Source organism: Dendropsophus ebraccatus, chromosome 1 (genome assembly GCF_027789765.1).
Source record: "Dendropsophus ebraccatus isolate aDenEbr1 chromosome 1, aDenEbr1.pat, whole genome shotgun sequence".
Taxonomy (NCBI): domain Eukaryota; kingdom Metazoa; phylum Chordata; class Amphibia; order Anura; family Hylidae; genus Dendropsophus; species Dendropsophus ebraccatus.
In genome coordinates this window covers 83,109,852-83,137,413 of record NC_091454.1, presented here as the reverse complement: position 1 = coordinate 83,137,413, position 27,562 = coordinate 83,109,852, and the positions used below count along the sequence as shown (strand labels likewise).

The 27,562-nt window shown below is 42.2% G+C and overlaps 2 protein-coding genes across 4 annotated transcripts in view; one reads left to right on the top strand and one right to left on the bottom strand.

The window, feature by feature from the left end:
* Nucleotides 1-1,854, top strand: part of CEP290 (centrosomal protein 290) — a 175,895-nt gene extending 174,041 nt beyond the window's left edge. For both annotated transcript variants that reach the window (XM_069974121.1, XM_069974113.1), the window contains exon 53: nucleotides 472-1,854. In XM_069974121.1, coding sequence (XP_069830222.1) covers nucleotides 472-648 — 177 coding nt within the window. In that variant the 3' untranslated portion in view covers nucleotides 649-1,854. The remainder of the gene's footprint in view (nucleotides 1-471) is intronic.
* On the bottom strand, nucleotides 1,505-24,961 carry RLIG1 (RNA 5'-phosphate and 3'-OH ligase 1). Of its 2 annotated transcripts, none has more exons than XM_069974142.1 (7): nucleotides 24,853-24,961; nucleotides 19,191-19,308; nucleotides 16,752-16,847; nucleotides 16,021-16,137; nucleotides 13,720-13,917; nucleotides 11,753-11,922; nucleotides 1,505-2,646 (listed from the first exon to the last, which is right to left on the bottom strand). In XM_069974142.1, the coding sequence occupies exons 1-7, from the start codon at nucleotides 24,937-24,939 to the stop codon at nucleotides 2,467-2,469; spliced, it is 966 nt and encodes a 321-aa protein (XP_069830243.1). In that variant the 5' UTR covers nucleotides 24,940-24,961; the 3' UTR covers nucleotides 1,505-2,466. The 2 variants fall into 2 exon arrangements, with proteins under 2 accessions (XP_069830243.1, XP_069830251.1); XM_069974150.1 differs by lacking the exon at nucleotides 24,853-24,961 and adding an exon at nucleotides 23,811-23,991.
* Nucleotides 24,962-27,562: the final 2,601 nt, after the last annotated feature.

Below are 27,562 nucleotides of genomic sequence, written 5' to 3'. Positions count from 1 at the left end.
ACAGGGAGCTGCTGTCAGTATATACAGTGAGGACACTTACTAATACTGTACACTGAGCAAGTGGCCAACCCCTTTAAGCTAAATATGATCATAGTAATGTGTTTGCTGCTGCAGCAGGTTACTTTACCAGCAGAAAGCTGAAGGGTACATTTTACCCTTTATAACTTATTTCAGAGCACTGGGGAAAGTTTCTTAAGGCTGGTGTAAATAAATGTGGAGCATTTCAGGGTAATAGACATCAATTTAAGAGGGGCATCTCTTTCACAATTTGGTGCGTCACTGTTTGCCTTAGAGACAGAAAAACATCTATTTTAGCCAGCTGTAGGTTTGCACCATTTAATGTTTTCATATTTAGTACAAAGTACCAAGATTTTAGACCATCTTATTCCAAAATACCAGTGCAAATTTGATACAGTTCCTCAATTTTTTAAATGCTTTTTTTTTAATCTAAGGACCTCCTTTTTTATACAGGAGGAAATCAAAAGAATGAAAAATGAACTTGAAAATTTTGATCCTACTTTTTTTGAAGAGATTGAGGATCTGAAGTACAACTACAATGAAGAAGTTAAAAAGAATATACTCCTTGAAGAAAAGCTGAAAGCCCTCTCTCAGCAATTTGGAGTTCAGCTAGATCTACCCACACAATGAATGCGTGTCCATCAAATTACACCTAAAAGGTGGTAATGTTTTTAATAGGAATTTTCTTTTCCGTGTCTTACATTATTTAAAGGAAACCAGTCATTCTATGCTGAAACACCAACAAGTGCTATTTCAGAGAAATGACAGTAACGCCGGCCAGGAACAAGAGTCAACAGGGTGGTCTGCTTCTCCTGAGTGACATATGTCCCTATTTGCCTATAGGAAGAGCTCTATCAAGCTGTTTGGGGCACCCTGATGACTCAGGGTTCTGTTCCCTGCTAAAGTTACGACTGAGATTTCTCTGAAGCATCAAATCCACTCAGCGCGAGTCATATTGATGGAACCTGGCTCTAGTTTCATGCTCTCCAGACCAATACTGACAGGTTTCCTTAAAAGGGGGGGGTCGTCATTATTAAATATTGACCAAGCATCCACAGGATAGATGACAATTGTGATTTTAGAGGGTCCAACTGTTCGGACCCCCTGTGATCTTACAAACGGAGGTCCCAGAGGCTTCCTTGTAAATGGAACAGTGGTGCTCTCTGTTAAGACATGAAGATTGCACTCCGCTTTTATTCAGTTCAATAACTGTTAACAGAGTAATTGCCAAAGTAGTACTGTACATCTCTGTTCCATTCACAAGAGGAACTCGTGGACCTCTTATTCAGAATGCTGGGAATCCATTGGGATCCCTAGTGCTCACGCCTTTCATCATCTCTATTGTAGATAAGTGTGCTATTAGTGAGCAACACCTTTTAGCAATGAATCAAATAGAGTTGGATTTGTCTTACACTCTACTGGAAAGATAGCTGTTGCTCTACAGTACTGAAGCTTGGATTGTGTGAAGAATAATAATTTAAGAAAAAGGCATGTATTCCTCATGGAGTGTTTTTTTTATTCTGTATGAAAACCTAGAACACTATAGTAGCATTATAGCTTTCTCTATCAGGTCCATATCTTTTCAACAAATGGCAGCTCTTATAATAAATAATCCGTAGTGAACTTAATGTTCATCATGACTACACTATTACTGAGGAAGATACAGTAGAAAGAATTGCACTTTTTTATTGAAGGAAAACCCTTTTATAGAGTAATAGTTTCCCTGCCAAAATTTGAAACTGACTTTTATATTTAATTAAATGATTTAGTTTATTACAGCTGTAAATACAGAACATATACATGTTTCTTTTCAGATATTGAGTTGTAGAAATTGTGAAATCCTATTTGTATTTTTGAATAAAATTATCACATTTTAACTATGTTCTCTGTCTGGCACATTTCATTTCAAATCACAGCACATGAAATATTTCTGGAATGTCTTTTCTTACAGATTTGCTGTGTCTGTCCTCTGTAGAAATAATACAATGACTAGTCATTGCCATCCCTCTTGTGACTTGGTTGTGTCCCTAAACAATCTGACTCTATCCAATCAGTACTGACAATGTCAGACAAAAGGACCCAACCTACAATTTTGTATATATTTTCTTCATATATTTCCAAGAGGAAGTGCACAATGTAAAGTTCTAAGAGCTCAACATGTTCCCTTTAAAATGTTATTGCTACTAGAAAGACATGCAAAACTTTAAAGTGCAACCAATGTATTCTCCATGCCCAACAAACTAGGGTAACATTGTACATGTTGCCAGCCTTTTGTGGTAATGAAAACGTTCATCAGTGTCTGTAATGTTTGTAAATAAGGCGGCTTTACAGCATGCAGGCGTCTGTTCTGTTGACCGGGCTGAGTGTGCCATATGTTTGAAACGTAGAAGTTCCACAATATTCACCATCAGGCTTGAAGTGCTGTCAACACTTCATTAGTTGCAGTTTTCATTCCAACAAAATGTCTTTTAATCTGTCGTAACATTGAGTGTTTTTTTTGGAAAGCTGACCTAATAACGTGCTTGAAGCGGCTTCATATTTACACAAATCCAATCTAATAGACACTGGTTTAGAATTTAGGTATGTGTCATTGAGTGGCCAGTCTAATCCAAGATGATGGCGATGGAGCTAGGGGAAGAAAAAGAAAACATTACTCTAATAGTTAGTGCTACTGCATAGATTATGAAAGTTTACAGAAAAAAAGCACTTTAAGGATATCTTCACACTTATCGTATAAGCAGCTATTCTTACCTGTGCACACTCCCCCAATGCCCTCCAGCACTGTTCTGGGTCCCTGCTCAGTGATGGCCTGCTTAGCCTGGAACCCAGAGATGGCACTAGAGCGCATATGGGGGTTTACAGGTAAGATAAGTATTGCTGCATTACTATTTAAAGCGACTCTGTACCCACAATCTGACCCCCCCAAACCACTTGTACCTTTGGGTAGCTGCTTTTAATCCCAGATGTGTCCTGGGGTCCGTTAGGCAGGTGATGCAGTTATTGTCCTAAAAAACAACTTTTAAACTTGCAACCATGCCCAAAGGGAGTATCTGTGCCCTAACTTTGCACCGTCCCTCCTCTCCACCCTCTTCTCTTCATCATTAGAAATGCCACTGAAACATTTACTCCTGTCTGAACATTGCACAGCTGCTTAACGATCTAGCCCATGTGCCGGGCTGACACAGGTGGCGAATAGGAGGAAATCTGCCTGGAGCATTCCTAATGATGAAGAGGGTGGGGAGGAGGGACAGAGCGAAGGTGTGCCAGCCTAATGCATACACAATATAGGCCACGCCCATTGGGCACGAGGCTGCCAGTTTAAAAGTTGTTTTTTTAGGACAATGACTGCATCACCTGCTGAACAGACCGCAGGACAGATCTTGGATTAAAAGCAGCTATCTGATGGTACAAGCGGTTTGGGGGGGGGGGGGTCAGATTGTGGGTACAGAGTCGCAGCAACAAAATTTACGTTTTACAAGCCTATGGATGCCATTCTTGCAGCGGAATGAAAATCCTCTGTAAGAATGGAGTGTCATAGGCTTTAAAAGGAGTTGTCCAGCGAAAATCTTTTTCTTTCAAATCAACTGGTTTCAGAAAGTTATATAGATTGGCTGTGCAGGACCGCCGGGAGCCTCAGACCAGCCGGACAATCCCGCAGCCAGTATGTAATCACATTGGAATTCACAGGGCAAGGATCCGCTGCGGATTTAGCTGCGAGTTTGCAGCGTTAAATCCGCTGCGGATACGCCCGTGTGAATTTACCCTAACACAGTGCTCTCTGCTGACATCTCTGTCCGAGACAGGAACTGTCCAGAGCAGGAAAGGTTTTCTATGGGGATATGCTTCTGGTCTGGGCAGCTCCTGTCTCAGACAGAGATGTCAGCAGACAGCAGTCAGACTGAAAAGGAAACAACATATCATGCAGGACTTACAGCAGCTTATAAGTATGTGAAGACTTGAGATTTTTAAACAGAAGTACAAATCTATATAACTTTCTGAATCCAGTTGATTTGATAGAAAGATTTTCGCTGGAGTACTCCTTTAATCAGTATGGCAGCAGATTTCAGAAACTCGCAGTGTGAAATCTGCTGCAATACTATATCTGATCTGCAGCAGATTTATGCAGTGTTCCATCATTCTATTTCATTGATACCTGCAGCATCAAATCAGCAGCTTCAAATTTGGTGCATCATATGAGCAGCAGATCCTGTATGTGCAAATGGACGCTAAAGAAGAACACTAAACCTAAAAGAATAGCCAGAATAAATAAAACCTTGACAGAGTCAAATCTTGTAAACTGACAGCCTTGTAGAAATCTTGCAGAGAGAACAGGAGTCACTTCCATTTACAGACTGCAGAGAGGCAGGGTTAGGGGCCTATTCCACAGAGCGATAATCAGCCCAATTCTGCCGATTATCGCAAGGTGGAATAGAGAAAACGATGAGCCGATGATCGTGTCATCGGCTAATCGTTTATTCAGGCCCAAACCTAAAATCGGTCACCCACCATGCATCGCTTCGTGGAATAGCGGTGCGCGGCGGGCAACCGACAATTTGAGAAGCACCATACATTACCTAGCAGGGCTTCCCCTCCGCTCAGTCTTCCTCCCCGGATCCCACGGTGCAGCATCAACGCCGGAGTGGCCTGACTGAGCTGTCAGACTGCTCAGCCAATCACTGGCCAGGACCGTCGCAGCCAGTAATTGGCTGAGCGGTCTGACAGCTCAGTCAGGCCACTCCGGAGTTGATGCTGCGCCGCGGGACCAGAGGAGGAAGATGGAGCGGAGGAGAAGCCCTGCTAGGTAATGTATGCTGCAAGGACATCGGTAACGATGTCCCTGCAGCCCTCGCTAACGATTGTTGGTCCGTGGAATAGGCCCAGTAAACGAGCGCAGATCTAGCAGATTGGCGCTAGTGTACATCGTTGATCAGGCCCCCATCAGCCTGTGGAATAGGACCCTTAGAATATAATCTCTTCCTTAACCCTATAATGACCACCCACATTAATAGGCTACAGCCTGTTAATTAATGTGGTTAGGTTCTGCATCTCTGCGCACATGCACTCAGAACTGTTAGCAGAATTGTGCAGTCAATCACCCTGGACTGTGACAAGGGAAAAAAAAAATCAGTTTTAGGGTACAAACCCACTTGACGTATTTGCTGGGTGAATCAGTCTTAAAAATAAGCAGGCAAAACGCAGGTTGGCTTTATACAATTGTTCTGCGTTAAAATACGCAATTGCGTATTTTTGAAGCGTGAAACTTGTTGTTAGCAAAGCATCAGTTGTTAACAACCTGTGCGAAAAACGCATGTAGCTTCACACTTCAAAAATACGCAATTGCGTATTTTAACGCAGAACAATTGTATAAAGCCAACCTGCGTTTTGCCTGCTTATTTTTAAGACTGATTCACGCAGCAAATACGTCAAGTGGGTTTGTACCCTTAATGCCGCTGAGAACCCTGAGCAGAACATTCATACTGAGGGCTGTGCTTCCAAGTGCAACTTCGCCAGACATTGCAGGACTTTTCCCTAAAGCATGCAGAGAAAACACCATCTGCATTTTTTTCTTGATGCCTGACTATACCGATCACTAGTAACTGATCTAAGGGTGCCTTTACCTAGAGACTTATCTGACAGATTTTTGAAGCCAAAGCCAGGAATTGATTTGAAAAGATGAGAAATTTCATTCTTTCCTTTATGACCTTTTCCCTGTTTATAGTCTGTTTCTGGATTTGGCTTTAAAAATCTGTCCAATAAATCTGTGCGTAAAGGAACCCTAATAGTCTGTTACCATTAGATCAGAGTTACCAGCGATCTGTACAGGAGGACAGTGGGGAACAGTGCGAGTTGCTCATGCATTAACAAACTCCTGTCATGTACAATGTACATTGCACCAAAAATAAAATAACCCACGGCATTCAATTTTCACTCCCTATGAAGTTTTGCTGAAATGTTCCTGTTTCTGTATCCCATTTCTGGCTTTTGTGACTCCTATATTTTGTATTTTGGAATAACTGGAAATCACGTTAATGCTTCTATTGCTTTTAGTCTGACTTTTTTTTTAACACACTGTAGTTTGTTAGTGGTAATTCTTAGCTGTCGTATCCTATGAAAATTTATTTTCAAATTTTTATTTTCTCTGCCTGTAACAGATGGGCATACCACACAAAATAGTTAATAATTATTTACCATATGTCTGCCTTATGTTAGTATAACTTCCTTTTATTATTTTTTTTTAGCATGTTTGAAGGCTTATAAATGTAGCTGCAAGTTTTCACATTCTCAAGAAAAATTTGTGTGTTCTGAAGTGGATTTGGCCTATAAATGAAAATTCCTCCCCCCCCCCCACCATAAATTACTTCATTATAAAAAACCTGCAACGTTTTTAAAAGGGCATTTAGAAATGTTGTTCACAGGATTTGTCCTGCTCCATTCACGAATAGTTGTTCACCAAAGATTTTTTTTTTATTCGTAAAGAACTGGTGCCAGAAATTTGTAGTTTACTTCTATTAAAAAAAATCTCAAGTCTTCCACTACTTATTAGCTGCTGTATGTCCTGCAGGAAGTGTATTCTCCGCAATCTCTGGCACCAGTTGATTTGAAAGATTAAAAAAAAAAAAAAAAAAAAAAAAAACACACATGGTGAAAAACCCCTTTAACCTCTTCACGTCAGCCACACAGCTATACACGATACGTGCAGTAGGAATGTGTATATGTGTAAAAAAAAAATACTGTTTATTATTTTAATACTTAACTGAATATATTACTGTTTTTATTGAATTTATTACTGTTTAAATTTGAATTAATCACTGTTTATTTCTAGGTATTTGGATTTGTGTTTTGACTGAGGTTAATTTGGTCATTACTACTAGGTTTTTGTTTGGTTTTTTGGTTTTGTTGCTGCATTTTGTGAATTGGTGTTAATCTGGCAGGGTGTGGCTAGACATTCCAGACCAGGTGTTGATTTAATTAGATTAGCATAAGAAAAGAGCCAGCCTCCTAAATTAACCTAATTAAGATTTACCTGTATATAAGGAGGCTACAAACTCTGTGGAGTTTACTCTGGAGAGTTGACTACTGGTAGAAGCAGCGTGGCAGAAGTGAGTAGTTAAAAAACTGCTGTAGTTTGGTGACTGCAGGAGATTCTTTTTTTTTTTTTTTTCAGTACTTGCTTTCACTTGTTCTTAAATGATGTCTGGTTTGGTGCAGTGTAATTCTTGTTTGGCTGTAGTTTTCCGTAGAACCCTTTGGGACTTGGGGTGCTGTCCAGTTTGCATGCAGATTTCTGGTTTACGTTGTGAAATTTCTAGGCTGCAGTCCTTAGTCTGTACACTTCAATCTGATGTGAGGAGACTATCCCAGCCAGGAGTTGCTGTGCAGCCTGGTTATCAGCCACCTCTTCCTCAAAGACCTCAGAGGAAAAGGGCGGTTTGGAAAACAGTTGGTTCAGGTAGGTTGCGAGCTGTAGAGCAGAAGCATAGCACGTTTGGCCTCTCTGTGCAGAATAGTTTTAGTGTTCTTGCTGATATTGATAGAGATGCTGTTGGAGACATGGCTGCTCAGGTTATTTCCAATGGGGATGTTGTTTTGGATGGGCCACTGAGGGCAGAAGTAAAGGTTAGTAAGAAGAGAAGGCATCTTCTAGTTGGTGACTCGATTGTTAGAGGTGTTGTGGTAGGACAGGAGGAGGATGTGTTTAGAGAGGTGAGATGTCTCCCAGGTGCTACTGTCAGGAGGGATAGGAGACGGATTGTGAACATTGTGAAGGCTGCTAGTATAGATAGCAAGATTGATCTGGTGGTTCATCTTGGAACCAATGACTTGTCCCAAGGAGATGTGGATTTGGTTAAAAAGGAATTTCAAACTTTTAGTCTGGAGCTGGGCAAGGTAACGGATTCTGTGACATTTTCAGAGGTTTTGCCGGTCTGTAATCAGAACAACAAGGCATGTCGTATCTCAGAGTTTAATGCATGGTTAAGGCAGTGGTGTAAGGCAGAAGGTTTTGGGTTTGTTAGTCATAGCTTTTGCAAGTGGTGCAAAAAGGACATGTTCAAGAGGGATGGTTTGCACCCATCACACATAGGTACACAGGTACTTAGTGAGGAATTCAGATTGTTTTTGGACAGACATTTAAACTAGATGAAGGGGACAGAAGTATAATAGAGGAGGAGGATTTCTGTCCCCGACCAGTAAAGACAAATAAGTGTATCCGGATTGGTGAAAGTGCAGTGGTTGGTGCTGTAGACACAGTGGTTGGTGCTGTTGATGTAGTTGTTGGTGCTGTTGACGCAGTTGTTGGTGCGGTTATTGGTGCTGTAGATGCAATGGTTGGTGCGGTTATTGGTGGTAAGGAAGGTGCTGTTGGTGCGGTAGATGAATTTGGGAATAAAGGTATTATGAAGTTTAGTAATCTTCGGGCAATGTGTACGAATGCTCGCAGCTTAGGAAACAAGATCTGTGAGCTGACGGCCATTATGTCTAGAGATGATTTGGACCTTGTTGCTGTAACAGAGACCTGGTTCAAAGAGTCTAATGATTGGGAAATAGCTATACCGGGATATATTCTGTACAGGAAAGACAGAGCAGAGAGAAGGGGAGGCGGGGTAGCCATTTATGTCAGGGATAGTCTTAAATCGACACTCATCCAAAATACATATAAAGAGCTGGAGACTCTCTGGGTTTGTATGCAGTCCAAAGAGGGATCTGTTATTAGGATAGGTGTTGTCTATAGGCCTCCGGGGCAAAGCGAGGACTATGATAATATGCTGATGGATGAAATTACTAAAATGTCATTAAAGGGGGACATTGTAGTTATGGGCGACTTTAACATGCCGGATGTGGATTGGAATATCCCTTCTGCACTTACATGTAAAAGCAAGAATGTAATGGAGGCCCTTACAGGGGCATCTATGAAACAGCTTGTGAAGTCACCTACCAGAGGAGAGAACATTCTAGATTTAGTATTTACTAATGTGGATCGGGTGTCTGAAGTTAGAGTGGAAGAAAATCTAGGTTCCAGTGACCACCAGAGTCTATGGTTTGACGTACAAACTGACTACGTCCAATCCCATACTACAACAAGAGTATTGGATTTTAGGAAGACAGATTTTAATAAAATGGGGGAGTATTTAGATAAAGAATTAAGAGGGTGGGATAAAACATCGGGGGCGAGCACTCAGTGGGCAGAATTAAAAAATGTCATATTAAAGGCAACTAGACTATATGTACGAGAAGTTAGCAACAGTAAAAGGAAGAAGAATCCATTATGGTTTACTAGAGAGGTTAAGGCCATTGTAAAAGGAAAAAAGGCAGCGTATAGGAAGTATAAGGAGACTGGGAATGAAGCTGACAGAGAGACGTACAAAAGTATACAGAAGGAGGCAAAGCAGATTATAAATGCTGCTAAAGCCTCAAAAGAAGAGGAAATGGCAAAATCTGTTACTGCGGGGAATAAAACCTTCTTCAGATATATAAGTGACAGGAAGAAGAAGAAGAATGGCTGCAGCATTACTAAAATAAGTAATGGGGAGAATACGTTTATTGATGGAGATAAGGCGGTCGCTGACTATTTGAATAGTTACTTCTGCTCAGTGTTTTCAGAAGGCGGCCTTCACAATCACAGGATGGTTGGACACAACATTGCCTCCAGCTATATGGGTTCGGCTCCTGTATTTTCAGAGGCTGAAGTTGCAGAGGAACTTGCCCGTTTAAAGCTGAATAAGGCGATGGGTCCAGATGGGATCCATCCCAGGGTTCTTAAAGAACTCAGATCTGTGATTGCTGCCCCCCTGACAGATCTGTATAACCAATCCCTGCTAACAGGAGATGTCCCCGATGATTGGAGAACAGCCAATGTTATACCAATCCACAAGAAGGGGAATAGAGAAGAGCCCAGTAACTACAGGCCAGTGAGCCTGACATCTGTAGTAGTGAAAATGATGGAAACTCTTCTAAAAAAGAAGATAATGGATCACCTAAGAATCAACAATTTGATGGATCCAAACCAGCATGGCTTTACTGAGGGCCGATCATGTCAGACTAATCTCATTGATTTCTTTGATTATGCCACAAAAGTGCTGGATGAAGGTGGTGCTGTGGATATCGCCTATCTGGACTTCAGCAAAGCTTTTGATACAGTTCCCCATAAAGAGCTGATAGAGAAGTTGGAGAAAATTGGACTAAATCCCTGGATAGTTCAGTGGATTTGTGGTTGGCTGAAGGAGAGATATCAGAGGGTTGTTGTTAATGGTGTATATTCTGAGCAGAGACTGGTTACAAGTGGTGTGCCACAAGGGTCTGTTCTGGGTCCTATTCTTTTTAATATGTTTGTAAGTGACATAGGAGAAGGGTTGATAGGTAAAGTTTGTCTGTTTGCTGACGACACAAAAGTGTGCAATAGGGTGGATATTCCTGGAGGTGTCAGTAATATGGAAAATGATTTAGCTTTGCTAGATACGTGGTCCAAACAGTGGAAATTAAAGTTCAACGTTTCCAAATGTAAAATAATGCACTTGGGGAGGAGGAATCCTCTATCCGAGTATCACATCGGCAGTACTGTGTTGGAAAAGACTTCAGAAGAGAAGGATTTAGGGGTAATGATTTCTGAAAGCCTTAAAATGAGTCACCAGTGCAACCAGGCGGTGTGGAAAGCAAATCGTATGCTGGGGTGTATAGCTAGAGGTATAACCAGTAGGAAGAGGGAGATTGTGATCCCGCTGTATAGAGCTCTGGTGAGGCCACATCTGGAATACTGTGTCCAGTTCTGGAGACCTCACCTAAAAAAGGACATTGATAAAATAGAACGGGTCCAAAGACGAGCTACAAAAATGGTGGAGGGTGTGAGGCATAAACCATATCAGGAAAGACTTAAGGATTTGAATCTGTATAGTCTGGAGGAAAGACGGGAAAGGGGGGACATGATTGAAACCTTTAAGTATGTTAAGGGACTAAATAAGGTTCAAGAGGGGAGTGTTTTTAGTAAAAAACTGAGCTCAAGAACAAGAGGACACAGTGAGAGGTTAGTTGGGGGAAAGATCAGAAGCAATGTAAGAAAATATTATTTTACTGAAAGAGTAGTAGATACCTGGAACAAACTTCCAGCAGAGGTGGTTGGTAAATCTACAATAACAGAATTTAAACACGCCTGGGATAGACATATATCTATCCTAAGATAATAAGGAAGAAAATACTAAAAGGGCGGACTAGATGGACCCAGTGGTCTTTTTCTGCCGACAATCTTCTATGTTTCTATGTGTACATACGTTCCTGCTATTAAGGGGTTTTAATGTGTGCAGGCTGCTTAAGTGCGAGCAGCCCTGCACACATTACTGTGCCAGGAGCTGGGGATAATGACAGGCAGCCATGATCACGCAGCTGCTTGCCATAAACCCCTTAAATGCCGCAATTTATAGCAATCGTGGTGTTGAAAGGAGTCAGTGACAAAAGTACCTGTCACTGACTGATTGGGTCCCCACAGGTCCATGTCACTGACTGATCAGGACCCACAGCCTCATAACTTATAAAGAAACTAAAATAAAATGTATATTAGGAGTTGCTATGTAAGAGTGGCAATATATGATGAGCCATTTGTTAAGTATAGAGAAGCCAGATCTATAGTAATAAGCTAATCAATTGTACAACTTTTTAAAGAGTCGTCTTTATGAGACATCCTAAATTTTTATTCACATGAAAACCGAAATCCCCTTCAAGTTTTCCATTGGTTCCCTCAGTTTACCTTGAATAAAGATCCATCTTTGCAATGCCACACTATGCCTTCTACTTTCCCCTCTTGACAAAGTTCAAACCAAGACATTAGACTCTCATGATCCAGAGCTGCTAAATCCTTTACTAGGAAAGCGCCATGGGGGACAAGAAGATGAATTGGATTCTTCTTATTACCAATGCCTAGAAAACAAATGTATGCGATTTAATAACCTACTAGAATGGTGTAATGCATAGCTTTACTTCCTAGGCACACGGTTCTGCTCTGGTTGGCTCACTGAAAGTTAAGTCATCTTGACCACAGTATTTTTGCTTTCTAATATCTTGTTTATATCATTAAATGTGTCTACCTCTTTCAATTGCCTGACAAGGACCACAAGAGTCTCTTGTCTGTCAGGCCAATCTATCATAAATGAAATGCCTTGTTATATCCTGCCAAGCACACTTGTTATACTTTTGTTTTTTCTCCCCATCAAGGTAGCCTACTGGTGACGATTCCTCTGTATGGCATCCATTAAGAATCTGTGCCATGCGTTTTCATGACATTCATTAAAGGGATAGCATATCATCAAAAATCTGGATGTCTAGTGAGCAGCCAAGCTCTGCCTTTCTCTGCTCTGCGTGCGCAACAGTAGATGGTCCCATAGATTTTCTATAGATAGAAGTCTATCTTGCTTGTGGAAACAAAATACAAGAGAACAAACTTAGCAGGCACTTCTCTCTTCTATATCTAGTGATTGGTGGAATCTCAGGACTAAAGGGGCCCATACACTTTCAATAACTGGTTATCTGTCCCGTCCTCCCAATAACCACGAACATTCAGCACAGCCAAATGTTCCTGTGTTCTCTATGTGGAGAAGTAAGCCGCATCCAGAGTGAGATGCTGGAGATTTATGTATGAGAACAAAGGGGTCAGGCAGTGATTTTGCATTACGCCAACTCCCTATCTCCACCAACAAGCAGCTTGTTCAGCTGACAAAAATGTATGGGGACCCTCAGAACCTGACTTTTTTCGAGTGACAGAACCCATGTAACAGTGGCATCTATTACGAACAGTCTATAAAAGGTATCCATTTAAAGCATTCATCCCTAAAAACTATTGAAAAGCTCATGATGTATTTGTTAAACAGGTGCCTATATGTACAGGTCCTTATACCTAAGAGGAAGACAAACTGTGTAATGTGGTTGTACCAGAGGCATTGCAGCTAGTTACATGCAGCTGATACATAAACAAGTGGTTTCATCAGTGGCGTAGCTACCATAAAGGCAGGGAAGGCGACTGCTATGGGGCCCCTTCAGGAAGGGGGCCCGGGAAAGTCTGCTCTGCCTTCATGGTAGGCATGCCACTGACCGCAAACCACCGCACCACCACCCCCCCTCCCCCAGTGGACCAGAGAGGGACCTGCCCCTGTACTGTTCAGCCCCCTCACTGTAGTGCAGGGTGAGCGGGCTGAAAATCAGAAGAGAAGGAACAGAGAAGCAGGACCTGCCAGGTCCTGCAGGCACAGAAGGAGAGGGATGAAGGACCTTATCACATGACCCAAAGGTCCTCAATATTTCTGTGTAAAGATCAGCCCGACTACAGCAGGAGGGGGAAGCCTGAGAGCTGTAACTGCTGTGTGTGTGTGTGTATCTATAGATATATATTTATATGTCAGTGTGTGTATGTATCTATATACTTAATAATATGGCCACATTTGAGACTTTTGACACCATTTTTAGCTGGATTTTCACTGTTCGGTCTCTAAGTGTTTTCACAAAACTTGGGTCAAATTGATTCCACTTTGCTGCACTTGGTATATAATAATATGTTCAACTTCACACTAAGGAAAAGAGGTGGAAATTCCATACAGAATCCCTGCAACTCCATTCAGAATTTCCGACCTCTTTTCCTCACTGTGAACATACCCTAAGCCCTTATGTCTAATGTGTGAGACTGGAGTCCTTGTGAACAGATTCCTTACTTCCTAACATGCTTACCATATGGATTTCCATTAATATTGGTTCCAATCAGTTCCAATGTTTGCTCAAGGAGATTTGACAAATGCACAAGACAAATTTCCAAAGATCCTGGATCTTCTGTCTTAGGTTTTAATACTATGGCTACTCCTAATGTATAATTCACAGCACACGAATGCCAGCAATATTGCTTATTGCCATTTTCCACAGGTACCCATCCTGTTAAGAGGGAAGAAAAAAAAAAGCTACATCATACTAGAGCTGAAGTGAAGATCATTCTATCCTGAGTTTGATGGTTTATGCAATGATAAAAAAAAAAAAAAAAAAACATAACTTACAAAATTAATGTTTTAAGTGACATTGTCACCCCCTTTCTGCATTATAACTTCTCTACTCAGGTGGGTAAATTTTGCAGTTTTCATACATTATTTTATATCATACATCATGGTGCTTGTTCCAGTAAAAAGTGATCTTTTATCATCACATAGCCACTACTTTGAAAAAGTCCCCTCCCATTATAAACCCCCTCCCAATAAAAGTTTAAAGGACAACTCCCGCGGGACCCCCCCCCCCAAAAAAAAACAAACACAGACACCATACTCACCATCCCTCCGGTGAAGATCCCCACTCGATTCGCCCACCGTCCACCTCTCTGTCGCCGCCGTCCAGCAATGTCTCTGACTTCCGGGTCCAGGGGATGAAAAGGCCAATGAAAAGGCTGCTGGTGCGCATGTGCACCAGCAGACTTTTCCATCCCATTCACTTTCTATGAAGACGTCGAGGAGGAAGAAGACCCGGACTGCCCCGATTTTGACATCGTTGTCACCAGATGCCGCCCGGGAGAAGAGGACTGTGACGACCGTAATAGGTAATGTATACATTCTTTAGCTTCCAGGGGGGGTCGGGGGTCCGAAAGTGGGGGAAGGGGGCCAGACCAGGTATTTAACCACATTACAAAGTTATATAACTTTGTAATGTGTTAAATAAGCTAAAAAAAAAAATCGTGGGAGTTGTCCTTTAAAAGACCTCCTTGCCAATTATAAAAATAAAAGTATAAATAAACATATTACATATCGTGGCGTGCAGAATTGTCTGATCTATTAAAATATAACATTATTGTTCCCGCACGGTAAACGGAAGAAAAAAAAAAACGCACCAAAAATTTATAAAAAGCAATAAAAAAAAAAATTCTGTTACACCAATATAATATTAACAAAAACTAAAGATCATGGCACAAAAAATGACACCCCAACCAGCCCTGTAGGTGGAAAAATAAAAGCGCTATGGCTCTTAGAAGGCGGGGAGAAACATTGCATTAATCTGACCCGGACATTTGTGCATAAAAGGGCTCTGCCTTGAAGGGGTTAATCATCCTTGAGACAATTTAACATGAACTAGAGGCATGTAAGGGTATGAAGGTCTTGGGGTTCTCAGTCTAGGCAGTAATAGCCAGAGAGTACTCCCAATAGAGATACTCACATTAGCCTGGTTTCACACACCATAGCGAGGATCGCTACATAGCAGAGGTACGCTGAGCCGATCTTGCATTATGTAGTCTCTCGACACATACTGGTGACTGCTCCTTATTTCCCCCACTCAGATCAAGGTACGCTCTAGCCCCCTATCATTACCAAGTCACTGTGACATGATGTAATGTCACATGCTTATCGTAAGAGGGGATGGATCTAGCCCCCTATCATTACCAAGTCACTGTGACATGATGTAATGTCACATGCTTATCGTAAGAGGGGATGGATTGTACCAGAGTCAGTCTCATTGATATTTTAATCTCGCACCTACACCACTGCAAATCTGGAACAAACGTTTAAATCAATAAATAAAAGTAAAATTTTAGCCACTGGGAAATCGGGTATACTATCTAGTTTTCTAGGATTAATCTAAATCTTTTATCATCTGCAGATTGTGCTATGTGGGTGAGGCTTCACTGTCACAGCGCCACTTAACCCCGCCCACGTCGCTCCCTTCCTCAGTGACGTAATCAGCACATAAGCCTAGCCCTTTAGGCCGGCCCGTTCCAATGGCCATCGTGGAGGCGGGGCTTAGAGTACTATGACGTCACAGGAGCGGTGGCCCCAGGTAGCACAATCTGCAGATGATAAAAGATCACTTTTAACTGGAACAAGCATCATGACCTATGATATAAAATAAGGTATGAAAACGGCAAAATTTACCCTTTACACCTGTGTAGAGCAGTCAGAGTGCAAAAAGGAGGTGACACTCACTTTAAGTGGAGAACAGTCATTTTTTAATATCAGGTTATCAAGAAGTCACTGTGTAGTATATAAGATAGTCTGCAAGTACCTGGAATATGGCCATTTTCATCTGGATACGGTTTCCCGTTAAAATGTTTCACACCCTTTGCGGGAATCCAAAAATCAGGGACAACTTTGAAGTCCTCATCAACATTCCACACAAAGTCTAAAATTAGAAAGATGATTCATATTTACAGAGGATGTACCACACAGTGACACACAAATAGAACAGCGCCGTCACGGGGAAGCCGATGCCGGAAGCCGAAGCCGTCATGGAGAAGTAGGACCGCTCACTGGACTCTTAATGTGCCCGTCACTTTAAAAAAAAATAAAATAAATTGACGTCTAAAGTTTTGATTAGTCAGGGTCTCCACTGATTGCTAGAACATGCCAAGGCTGAGCACTTCTCTTCTATCACACTGCAGTACAGGGGCTTCTTAGACTTACTATAGAATCTATTTCCCGCAGCAAAGGAAGAGATGGGGAGAGAATTGCCTAGCTGAGTACTTCTCCCCACTTGCGATTGTTAGGGCTCTCAGCACCCAGACTTCATATCAATTTTTTTTTAATTGGTAGTGACATCTGATAAGATAAAATGTCAAGATAAATGTGAATTTACATTATTTATTTACACTAGCGGCAAAATCAAAGTGTAATACCTGTGTAATATAAGTAATCTACAGTATACTAAAGCAAAAAATATATTTATTTTGGACAGTCTGGAATATTGACAGGACAGGGAACAAAACACTGAAGACAGATCTAATCATCCGCACAAACCTTTGGAGTTTCCCTTTGAGTATATATATTTTTTAAATCTCTTTTCTGCCTGTTTCGTCGGCTTCCTGTCATATCGGGCCCACAGGTATGGGAGACCTGTTGAGGATAGAGTACACATTGTGATGTGACACGTGATACAGGGTTTTCACATGGACTGAAATCTGAAAAAAATAATGCATCTTTCTCTGTCCACGTATGAAAATAAGTGTGAGAGCCAGTAAGCAAACAGATTCACACAATTCTAGTTTTGCAGACTCGTGAAACTTTAAGCTGTCTGCCCATTATTTATTTATACTGGCTTAGGCTGGGTTCACACTAACGTTTTTCTTATTTGCTAACAGATCCGTCCATATTAATTGAGTGGATAAGAAAAAACTGATGAGCAAACTGATGCAAACTGATTGCAAAAAGTTCCCTTTTTTTCATTGTACGTTTGCATTTTGGCTCAAAAAAACTGAATTTTCTCTATCAGTTAGCTTCAACTTGCATCAGTCAGCATCTGTTTTCATATCAATGGCGTCGCTAGGCATGAATATTCGGGGCACAAGCCCCGAATGAATTCAGACTAGCCCCGAAAGTTTTTTCACCTCTTTTTTCACGACTCGCCAGCTTCGAAAAAACAGCAGCCACGGCCTCTAATAGGGATCCCTGGCCTGCTCGCACTATGAATTGCCTGCCCCCAGGTACCGCCGCGGCGCACACATTCAATAAACAAGTGCCGGATGACGTCATTGCATGCCTGCACCGCGGCCGGCCGAAGCGGCGCCCAGGTCCCGCCCAGAATCTCTCCTGCCTCCGGATGATCCCACTGGTGGGCCCTGAGGTGTCCTGACACGGTCCAGACTCAACTCAATAATGCCCCGAGCACCCTTCGGCCCGCCCGTGCTTCCCGTGGACCTCACTGAGAACAGCCACTCAGCTCCCTCCTCCATGATGTCCGAGGCGCTGGATGTGATCTCAGCAGGCGCAGTGCAATGACGTCATTGCGCCTGCTGGAGGATCCATCCCCGCAGCGCACAGGGAACACAGCTAGAAGAGAGAAGACTTGTCCTCTGGCCCGATTAGGTGAGTTTGACTTTTTTGTTTATTTGTGTTGAGGCAGAGCAGGGGCATATACTATGGTGGCAGAGCAGGAGGCATATATTATGGGGGCAGAGCAGGGGCATATACTATGGGGTGCAGAGCAGGAGGCATATACTATGGGGGGCAGAGCAGGAGGCATATACTATTGGGGCAGAGCAGGGATATATACTATGGGGGAGGAGCAGGAGGCATATACTATGGGGCGCAGCAGGAGGCATTATTACTATATGTGGGGGCACAGCAGGGGACATTATCACTATATGAAGGCACAGCAGGGGACATTATTACTATATGGGAGTACGACGGAATCCTACATACAGGGGGCAACCCACTTACCTACTCAATTAAATGCCCATGACACCAAACAGTGAAGTTTCTACTGTATGGGAACCTATAGGAGGGTAAAAAGGAAGGAAGTTGGTGGAAATGTGCGGAGCCTAATGTGTTTGTCTGGCAGGTTATGAAGAGATGAATTGTAGCTGGAAGAAATCATCAAGCCCGTCTGGGCCGAACGGAGAGAAAAAGGGAGAAAAAACATCTCAGATCTAAGAAGACGTCACCTGTGAGTTGCTGAATGAGGTTTTTGCATTTTGTATAACATTTTCTGATAGGAGTTCCCCAGAGGCCGTGTGTACAGAGGGAGCTTCCTGTGTCACTCTTGCAGTGGTGTGCACCACAGAGGTATACCACTACAGCTGACAGGAGCCCAGGGCAGGTGGCTGCTTGTGGCTGCTTTGTCGCAGTTATTATAAGTTACGGCAGTAGACCTAGAGCAGTCATTGGGGTTACTAGCTTCTGCACTGGGCTCCTTCGCTAACCGCTTATGACGGAACTCAGAGGGCCCGTGCCTCGGATGTTTAAGTACCCTAGCAACGCCCCTGCTATAATGTAAAAAAAAAAAACCTGAAGTGCAGAGGAAAAATAGCTGCATGCAGGATTTTTCTTTCCGTTCACAAAAACGGAACCCTGACGGAATACATGCAAACGGAGCACAGCTATGACAAATGGAGCACAATAAAAATACATAGAAATGAATGGGTTGTTGGACAGATACATCAGATTCTGTTTATGTTGAGTAAAAACGGAACAGCTAAACGGAAATGTGGCGGAGAGAAAAACGTCAGTGTGAACCCGGCCTTACTGCAACATAACACGATCAGCAGATCCTAACAGAGACCAGAAAATCTGATCCTGGAAGTAGATGTCAAGTACTGGAAATCTGTAAAGATTGTACACAGCTTTCTCCCCTGATGATGATGAAAACTGTGCTGTTACCAATATAAAAGCACATGATTCTACCAATCCATTTACTGTGGCACAGAGTATCGTACGGCTACATCTACATACAGTACTTACCTTTGTGGGTAGTGACAAAGCAGCATGTGCCATCCATCTTCTCTGTAGCCAATGCAGTGTCAATAGCAGCATCCAGTGCCAGGGGGTTTAGTGTTTCTGTAGCCAGCACTTTGAACGTCTACAAAAAAAAAAAAAAGGGAAAGTATTTAAGATTATTACGTAGCTAGAGAAATAACTGCAATTCCTGGGGTGCACTACTAAACGACTTTAACAATTTATCATTACATCTGTTGTATTTTACACAAGAGGTTATACAGCGTTAGAAAAACATGCCCACTTTCTTTCAGAAACAGCACCAGTCTTGTTTCCAGTTCAGGTGTTGTTTGCAATTAAGCTTTATTCACTTCAACGGAACCGAGTTGCAAAATCTGCACCCAAACCGGAGACAAGAGCGATGCTGTCTCTGAAAAAAAATGTCCATGTTTTTCTAATGCTTGATAACTCCTTTAACCCCTTCAGGACCAGGCTAATTTTCGTTTTTGCATTTTCGTTTTTTCCTCCTTGTGTTTAAAAGGCCATAGCACTTGCATTTTTACACCTACAGACCCACATGAGCCCTTATTTTTTGTGTCACTAATTGTACTTTGCAATGACAGGCTGAATTTTTGCATAAAGTATACTACGAAACCAGAAAAAAATTCAAAAAAACCAAAAACGCATTTCTTTTATTTGGGGGGATTGTGTTTTTACGCCATTCGCCCTGGGGTAAAACTGACTTGTTCCTCAAGTCGTTACGATTAAAACGATATATAACATGTATTACTTTTATATTTACGAGATGGCCTGTAAAAAATTGTAACCGTTGTTAACAAATATACGTTCCTTAAAATCGCTCTATTCCCATGCTTACATCGCTTTTATCCTTTGGTCTATGGGGCTGTGTCAGGTGTCATTTTTTGATGTTTACTTTCTATCGGTACCTTGATTGCGCATATACGACTTTTTGATCGCTTTTTATTACATTTTTTCTGGATTTGATGCGACCAAAAAAAAAAAACAGGCGAGTTCAACACCACAAAAAACGCAGATACTTTCATGCAAGTTTGATGAGAGTTCTGTGCGAGTTTTAAGCAGCGAATCTGTACATGTGAACAGACCCTAAAGGGGTTATCCATCATTAGGAAAACATGGCTACTTGTTGCTGTCTCTGGAAAAAAGTGGCAATGTTATTCTAATGCTTGATAACTCCTTTAAAGGGGTTATCCATCATTAGGAAAACATGGCTACTTATTTCCAGAGACAGCAACACTCTTGTCTCCAGTTTGTGTGCATTGGAGATTCTACTTACTGGGTGGGCTAACAGCGGTGGAGGGGGGTGGCTACCTATATGGATGCACAGAGAGGGCCCAACTACTACATGGATGCACAAAGACGACCTATACTATATGGGAAGGTGGCAAAGAGTGGCCTGAATACTGTTCAGAGGCACATATTCAGCACAACTGGTTATATGGGGCCGAGAGTGGGCACTGTTACCGTGTGAAGGAATACAGTTGCTCCCTCAAACACCATTAACCCTCCTCTAAGAGCAATAGCGCTTCAAAGAGCCATAGTCATTTTTTGTGCCATAATCTCTAGTCTTTAGTAGTATCACATTGGTGTAAAAGATAATTTTTTATTGTTTTCTATATAGATAGATAGAGATATTGATATATATATATATATATATATATATATATATATATATATATATATAATTATCATTATATTATAAAAAAAAAAAACAGCAATATTTGAATAGATTGGGCAATTCTGCACGCTACAATATATAATATGTTTATTTTTTTCACATTTTTAAAATGGGCTAGGGGGTATTTTAAACTTTTATTTTTTTTGGGGGGGGGTATAAGGTTTTTTTAAAAATACTTTTAAAACTTTTTTTTTAATCATACTTTTTATTGCAATCATTAGATTGCATATACTGATGGCATAGCATACATCAGTACTATCAGCGATCTGTACATAGCGTTTGCATGGGAGCAGACTATCCCCAGACCGCTGATCCGACAGGATGGAGGTAAGTGGCTTACCCCCACCTGTCATACAAGTGATCAGGACCCCAATCAGTCAGTGACAGGTGCTTAACCCGTCACTGACTTCCTTAAAGGGGAAGCCTGGATAAGAAAAACTTGTTTTCTATTAAAAGTACATTAAAAGTTATATAGATGTGTCTATACAATGTATTAGAGGATCTGTACAGTTCTGCCACACTGGTAGCTGATAGAAATCCAGGAAGTGAAAAAATATGGCTCTGTGCCAATTCACATTGTCTCCTGCTGCTATCCCCCCCTAGGAGACAAATCTTCCATGCCTCTGTCTCACATTGTGTGTGTTTGCTGATGATGCATACAGGGGGCAGGGCGTGATCTCACAGGAGACTTGGCTGGATCCCCCAATCCTCTGAGTGATTCACCATCTCTGACCGAAGAGAAGCAGCTGCTGCACTAATTTTACTGATTGTAATGGGTGGGGACTGTGATGATCACATGAGGGAAATGCCAAACCAGGAAGAACAGAAACACAAAACAGAGCAAAACCCCCCAAACAAATGGATTTGTGATAGTTTCAAAACTGGGATAGACAGGCAAGTAATGCGTTATGCTTCTGCAGAAGTTTCATTTTTTTTAACCTCTACCTGGAGTTCCCCTTTAAACGCAGTGATCGCTATGCATCACAGCATTTAAGGGGTTAAAGGGGTTTGACGATCCGGCAGATGCCTGTCATTATCCTTGGCTCCGGGAACACTGATGTGTGCAGGGTCGCTCACATATAAAAACCCTCTAACAGTCAGGAACGTACATTTAATTGCTCATGTGAAGTGGTTAAAATAGTATCTAAGGCTGCACACAAGTAAAAAAATGTTATGTTTATTTAACAAAAATAAAACAGAATCATCCATAATATTAAAAAAAAAATTTCGGGTCATATCGCCCAGACCTAATTGGGGTTACCCAAAAAGGTGATAGATGATGCAGCATGACACGTGGCATAGATCATCAATATAATAGGAGACCTATGCGAATTGCCCTCAACTAATCATTTGGGCATTCCTCTGTGCTGAACTAGTCACAGATGGCGCATTTAAGTGGCTTAATTCATGCCTATTTGTAAGCATTGGCAATCAAGGACAGACCCTCAGTGACGTGCAGCAGAATCACGCCCAGAGGGGCCATCCCTGGGCACTGAGGCACCCAGATAGGCGGTATTACAGCCACCTCAAGCAAGCCATTGGCGACTAGTTCAGGGCTGAGGAACACCCACATGACTAGTTGAGGGCAATCTGCATATGAGGGAGGACATTTACAGATTTTGTATTCAGGAGGGTATGTGCAAAGCTTTTAGGAGTCGTTTGCATGTTTAGAAACAATGCAGGGGACTTCATTACGCCATTTAGCTCCCTGGGCATTATGGCAGGGAATGGTTCCCTTTATAGGGGTTATCCAGCTCTACAAAAATATGGCCACTTCCTTCCAGAGAGACCACCACTCTTGTCTCCAGTTTAGGTGTGGTTGGCAATTAAGCTCCATTCATTTCAATGGAACCTATTTGCAAAACTTACACCCAAACTAGAGACAAGAGCGGTGCTGTCTCTGGAAGAAAGTGGTCGTGTTTATGTAGAGCTGGATAACCCCTTTGAGGTGGTAATTGGTAATGTAATATCACTTACCTATGCACTGCTGCCTGTACCAGAGCCTGCACTCCCATCATAATGGTAGGAGTTCCTGCTTTGTATAGGGCTTCTGCTCATGAGAGGACCTATGACCATACAGCCTTGCAGTTTGGACTGAGCAGGAGGCATACACCCTGGTATTACTAGGCTGCTGCTGTTTGGTTTAAAGGGGTACTCCAGCGTGGGGGCACTTTTGCGCTGGGATCGGGGACGAGGGAAAAGACGTCCACTCACCTCCCCGGTTCCAGGAGCGGGTCCCGCATCGTGGCGTCTTTTCCCTCGGCCACCTCGTCCCCGGTCCCAGCTCAAAAGTGCCCCCACGCTGGAGTACCCCTTTAACTGGTTGGCTATGTATTTTAGTAAGTTACTGCAATGCACTAATGATGACTGCCAGTCAGTGGCTCTCTGCATGGTGTATCAATTGGAGACCTCTGCTCTGTACACTATGCCTCTGGGTACAGCTGCTGAGCTCCCAACGATGTGTCAGCACCCCATTCATCAGATACTGACAGCCTATCCGGTGAATAGATCATCAATATCTGAAATAAGAGAACCCCTCAAATGAGGGAGTAACACAAAAACTGTAATTCTAATGGTGCGTTTACACTGAACGATTATTGATCAAATTTTTGCAATTACGATCGCATTTGAGCGATAATCGGCTCGTGTAAACACAGAAAATGATCGAGAGGAGCGAGAAATCGTTCATTGTGATCTTTCAACATGTTCTCAAATCATTGTTGGTCGTCCGTTAAAAATTCGCACATAGCTTTGTGTAAACAGTCTTTCAAAGATTCACCCTATGTGAGGTTTAAGTGGTCTTAAAACCATCGCAATAACGATTTTTCTACAACTTATTTGTCTAAACGCTGATTGCTCAAAAAACCAAATTGCTGCTTCAAAATCGTTAAACGATCGATTGGGCGAATTATCGCTTCATGTAAACGGACCATTAGACATTGTAAAGTGGCACCAGATGTTCCAGATTTATCCCAGTGATATTTCAGTCTGGCTCATCTTTGGGCCTTGTTCACACGTCCTGTAAATTCAACGATTTCTATTGTGCTATTCACACACTCTGCTTTGTCCTATTGTGGATCGTGACTGCGGTACGGATTAGCCAATCTATGGGATCTGTGCCGTCCATGAAAAAAAACTGATCAAATATGGGCGTTTTTAGTTTTTTTTTTATCAGTTAAATTTGCATAATTTCTTCTTTCGTTTTACACCAAAAGTTTGCTCAGAATTTGGTGCACTTTTTGCGTTTAAACTACGCCCCTTTCCTAGAAAGCCACACCTCTTTTTCAGAATTGACACAAGCATTTGTAAACACATCTAAACATATTGCAAATTTCACTTTTTTTTTTTTTTTTTTTTTTATACATCTTATCCACTTTGATGCCATTGTAAGGCTGAATTCACACATCTGCAAATTTTTGGTTGCAGACATGTGATTGCAGCCAAATTTCTGTGCGGACATGAACACAGGACAGAAATGTCTGAGACTGCGCCATTCATCCAATCCATGAGCTTCCTACAGTAAAAGCTGAATCACATGGAGGGGACAAATTATTGCAGGGACCAGTGTGAGGTAAGGGACCACCACCTGTCTATATATCCTATAGGAACATCATAGTGGCCCCTCTATACAAGGGGACAATGTGACTACACATTTCTCAGAGCTGCTGGCAGGATCCATGAGGATCAGCTGATCACCCTATTTAAAGGGTGGCATACTACATCAAGGTTATGTGCATACACTGTGGATATCTGGTGAATGGGTCCTCCAGGCATCTGTACTATATCCACGGGTGGCTATTCCTTACATTTACTGTTCCTTTCAGAAATAATTTGTGCAGCCAACCTAACTAAGCAGAGTACACAGCTCCTTCCATTGACAGAACACAGGGGGGATTGTACGGATCACTTTGCAGGCAGGAATCTACCACAGGTATGAGGAGGGGGGCGCTGTCGCAGCTGCCCTATGATCACCTGGTGCTCCCGCTTGGCGGACGGCTCATCCTTCACCTGAGTGACGAACACACATGAGATCTTCTGCTGCACAGACCCCCGCTGCATCCTGCCGTGCTGCTCATCCACCACGCTACGCACCCTGCTGACCACAGCACTTCCGCCCTCTGTGCAGGCAGCCAATCAGGGCCGAGCTTTACGGCCACGCTGTTCTGTAGGGAGCGGTGGATGACGGGAAATGTAGTTCTACATGCAGAATAAGAGTTTTAACAGGTTAATGTTGCAAGTATAACGCCTGTTAATTTAGGTTCGGTAATCGTGTATGTAGTATAGTAGCGAGTGAGAATTGTGTTCATTTGTATTCTGTTTTATTAATGTTTTAGCATGAGGACAGAAGGTGGAATATAAGAGAAGATGCAGTGCTGTAGTATATCATACCCTCCTACATGGTAGAATTATTATTATTATTATTATTATTATTATTATTTTTAAAGGTACAAATCCATTTACCCTTCAATTGTATCATGTGGATTACACTGTAGGGGGACAGTTATTCCGCAGTATTATAGTAAGATTCCCTGTGTTGCCTATAGCAACCAATCACAGCTCAGCTTTTATTTTACCAGAGCCATGGGAGAAATAGAAACTGTGATTGGTTGCTATGGGCAACAATGAGATTGTTACTACTATAGTAATACATTGTTTAATTATAGTGCTTGAAAAAGCACTATATTGTAATCCATATTCTTCTTCCGCTTCTTCTTTTTCTTCTTCCAGCCATTCTTCTGCGATTAATACAGCCAGAACCGGTTTGCGCACAGACTCTTCAAACTGCGTTTCGAAGCCCTCGGCGGTGACAGGTGTGCTATCTATTTTTGGTTCAGATCGGATTTGTCATTTTAAGAAATTTCCGTTTAAAGACCTCTAATTTCCTATAGGAAATAATGGCCACACTGTAAACGCTAACAGCTAATCACAGCACATATGCAAATAGCTGAAATATAGCAACCAATAGAAATTCTAAGGTCTTGTCAGCCAATGCTCATAACAGCCGTGTAGCAGAGCCGACACCCGCACTACGTAGCAGAGGTGAGCCAGCCATGTAGCAGAGCTAATACCCGCACTACGTAGCAGAGATGAGTCAGTAAAGTAGCAGACATGAGTTAGTGATGTAGCAGAGCCGATACCTGCATGATACAGCAAAGCTGAGTCAGTGAAGTAGCAGAGGTACCCAAGTCGCTCCTAAAGGGATGGTACCCAAGTCGCTCCTGAAAGGAGGGTATCAAGGATTAAAGTTTCTCTTAAAGGGAGGTCACTGTTAAAGGGGCGCTCTTTTCAAGCACTATGTATTTCCTTGGAAATGCAAATCTAGTTAAGTTATATTACCTTGTAATATAACTTTATCAAAACACAGTAAGGGTACATTTACACAGAAAGATTATCTGCCAAAGATTTGAAGCCAAAGCCAGGAACAGACTATAAACAGAGATCAGGTCATAAAGGAAAGCCTGAGATTTCTCCTCTTTTCAAATCCATTCCTGGCTTTGGCTTCAGATCTTTGGCAAATAATCTGTCAGATAATCTTTTTGTGTAAATGGACCCTAAATGTATACTTTTTTTGTTTATACATTAATTTACATGGCATTTCAGTAGTAAGGGGCAACACAACCCCTGTGCCACAAATGTTCGTGTTGGGAACTGCAGAGATATCTAAGCCCTGCAGTTCCCGATCCCATGATCCATCTCTGCTACTCAGCGCTATTAACCCCTTAGGGACCGAGCCTATTTGGGCCTTAATGACCAGGCTCACTTTATGAGCTTATAGCTTAGTGATGCTTTAACATATGCTAGTGATTCTGAGATAGTTTTTTTTGTCACATATGGTACTTTATGTTAGTGGCAAAATTTGGTCACTGTCTTGTGTGGGGGTTTTTTGTGAAAAACATCAAAATATCATGAAAAATTTGCACTTTACAAACTTTGAAATTCTCTGCTTCTAAAAAAAGAAAGTCACCTGACAAATTAGTTATGAAGTCACATTACCAATATGTCTTCTTTATTCTGGCTTAATTTCGTAAACATATTTTACTTTTTTAGGGTGTTACGGGGCTTAAAAATGTATCAGCAAATTATCAAGTTTTCATGAAATTTTCAAAACTAATTTTTTTTAGGGACCAGTTCTTTTTTTAACCGGATTTAGGAGGCTTGTATACTGGAAACCCCCATAAGTGGCCCCAATTTGGAAACTACACACCTTAAAGAGGATGTACCACCAGGAACATCCTCTTTAATCTTACACAGTGATAGAACAGTGCCGTCACTGGCAAGCCAGTGCCCCGGTCTTTTTTTCGATCCGCTGCCTCGTTCCGTGTACAGCGCCGTTCTATCCACTGATCCCGGGCCGGTGCTCAAGCACTGGAGGCGGGCCGGCCCGCTCCCAGTGGGAGGGAATTCCCTCCCCTGTATGACGCGGCTCTATTGATTTTAAGGGAGCCGCGTCATACGGGAGGGGGGATTCCCCCCCACTGGGGTGGTCCGGCCCGCCTCCAGTGCTTGAGCACTGGCCCAGGACCCATGATTACAACGGTGCTGTACATGGGAACCGGGCCGTGGATCGAAAAACGGATTGCGGCACCGGCTTGCCCGTGACGGCGCCGTTCTATCCCTGTGTCAGATTATAGAGGATGAACCTGATGATACATCCTCTTTAAAGAATTAATCTAGGGGTATA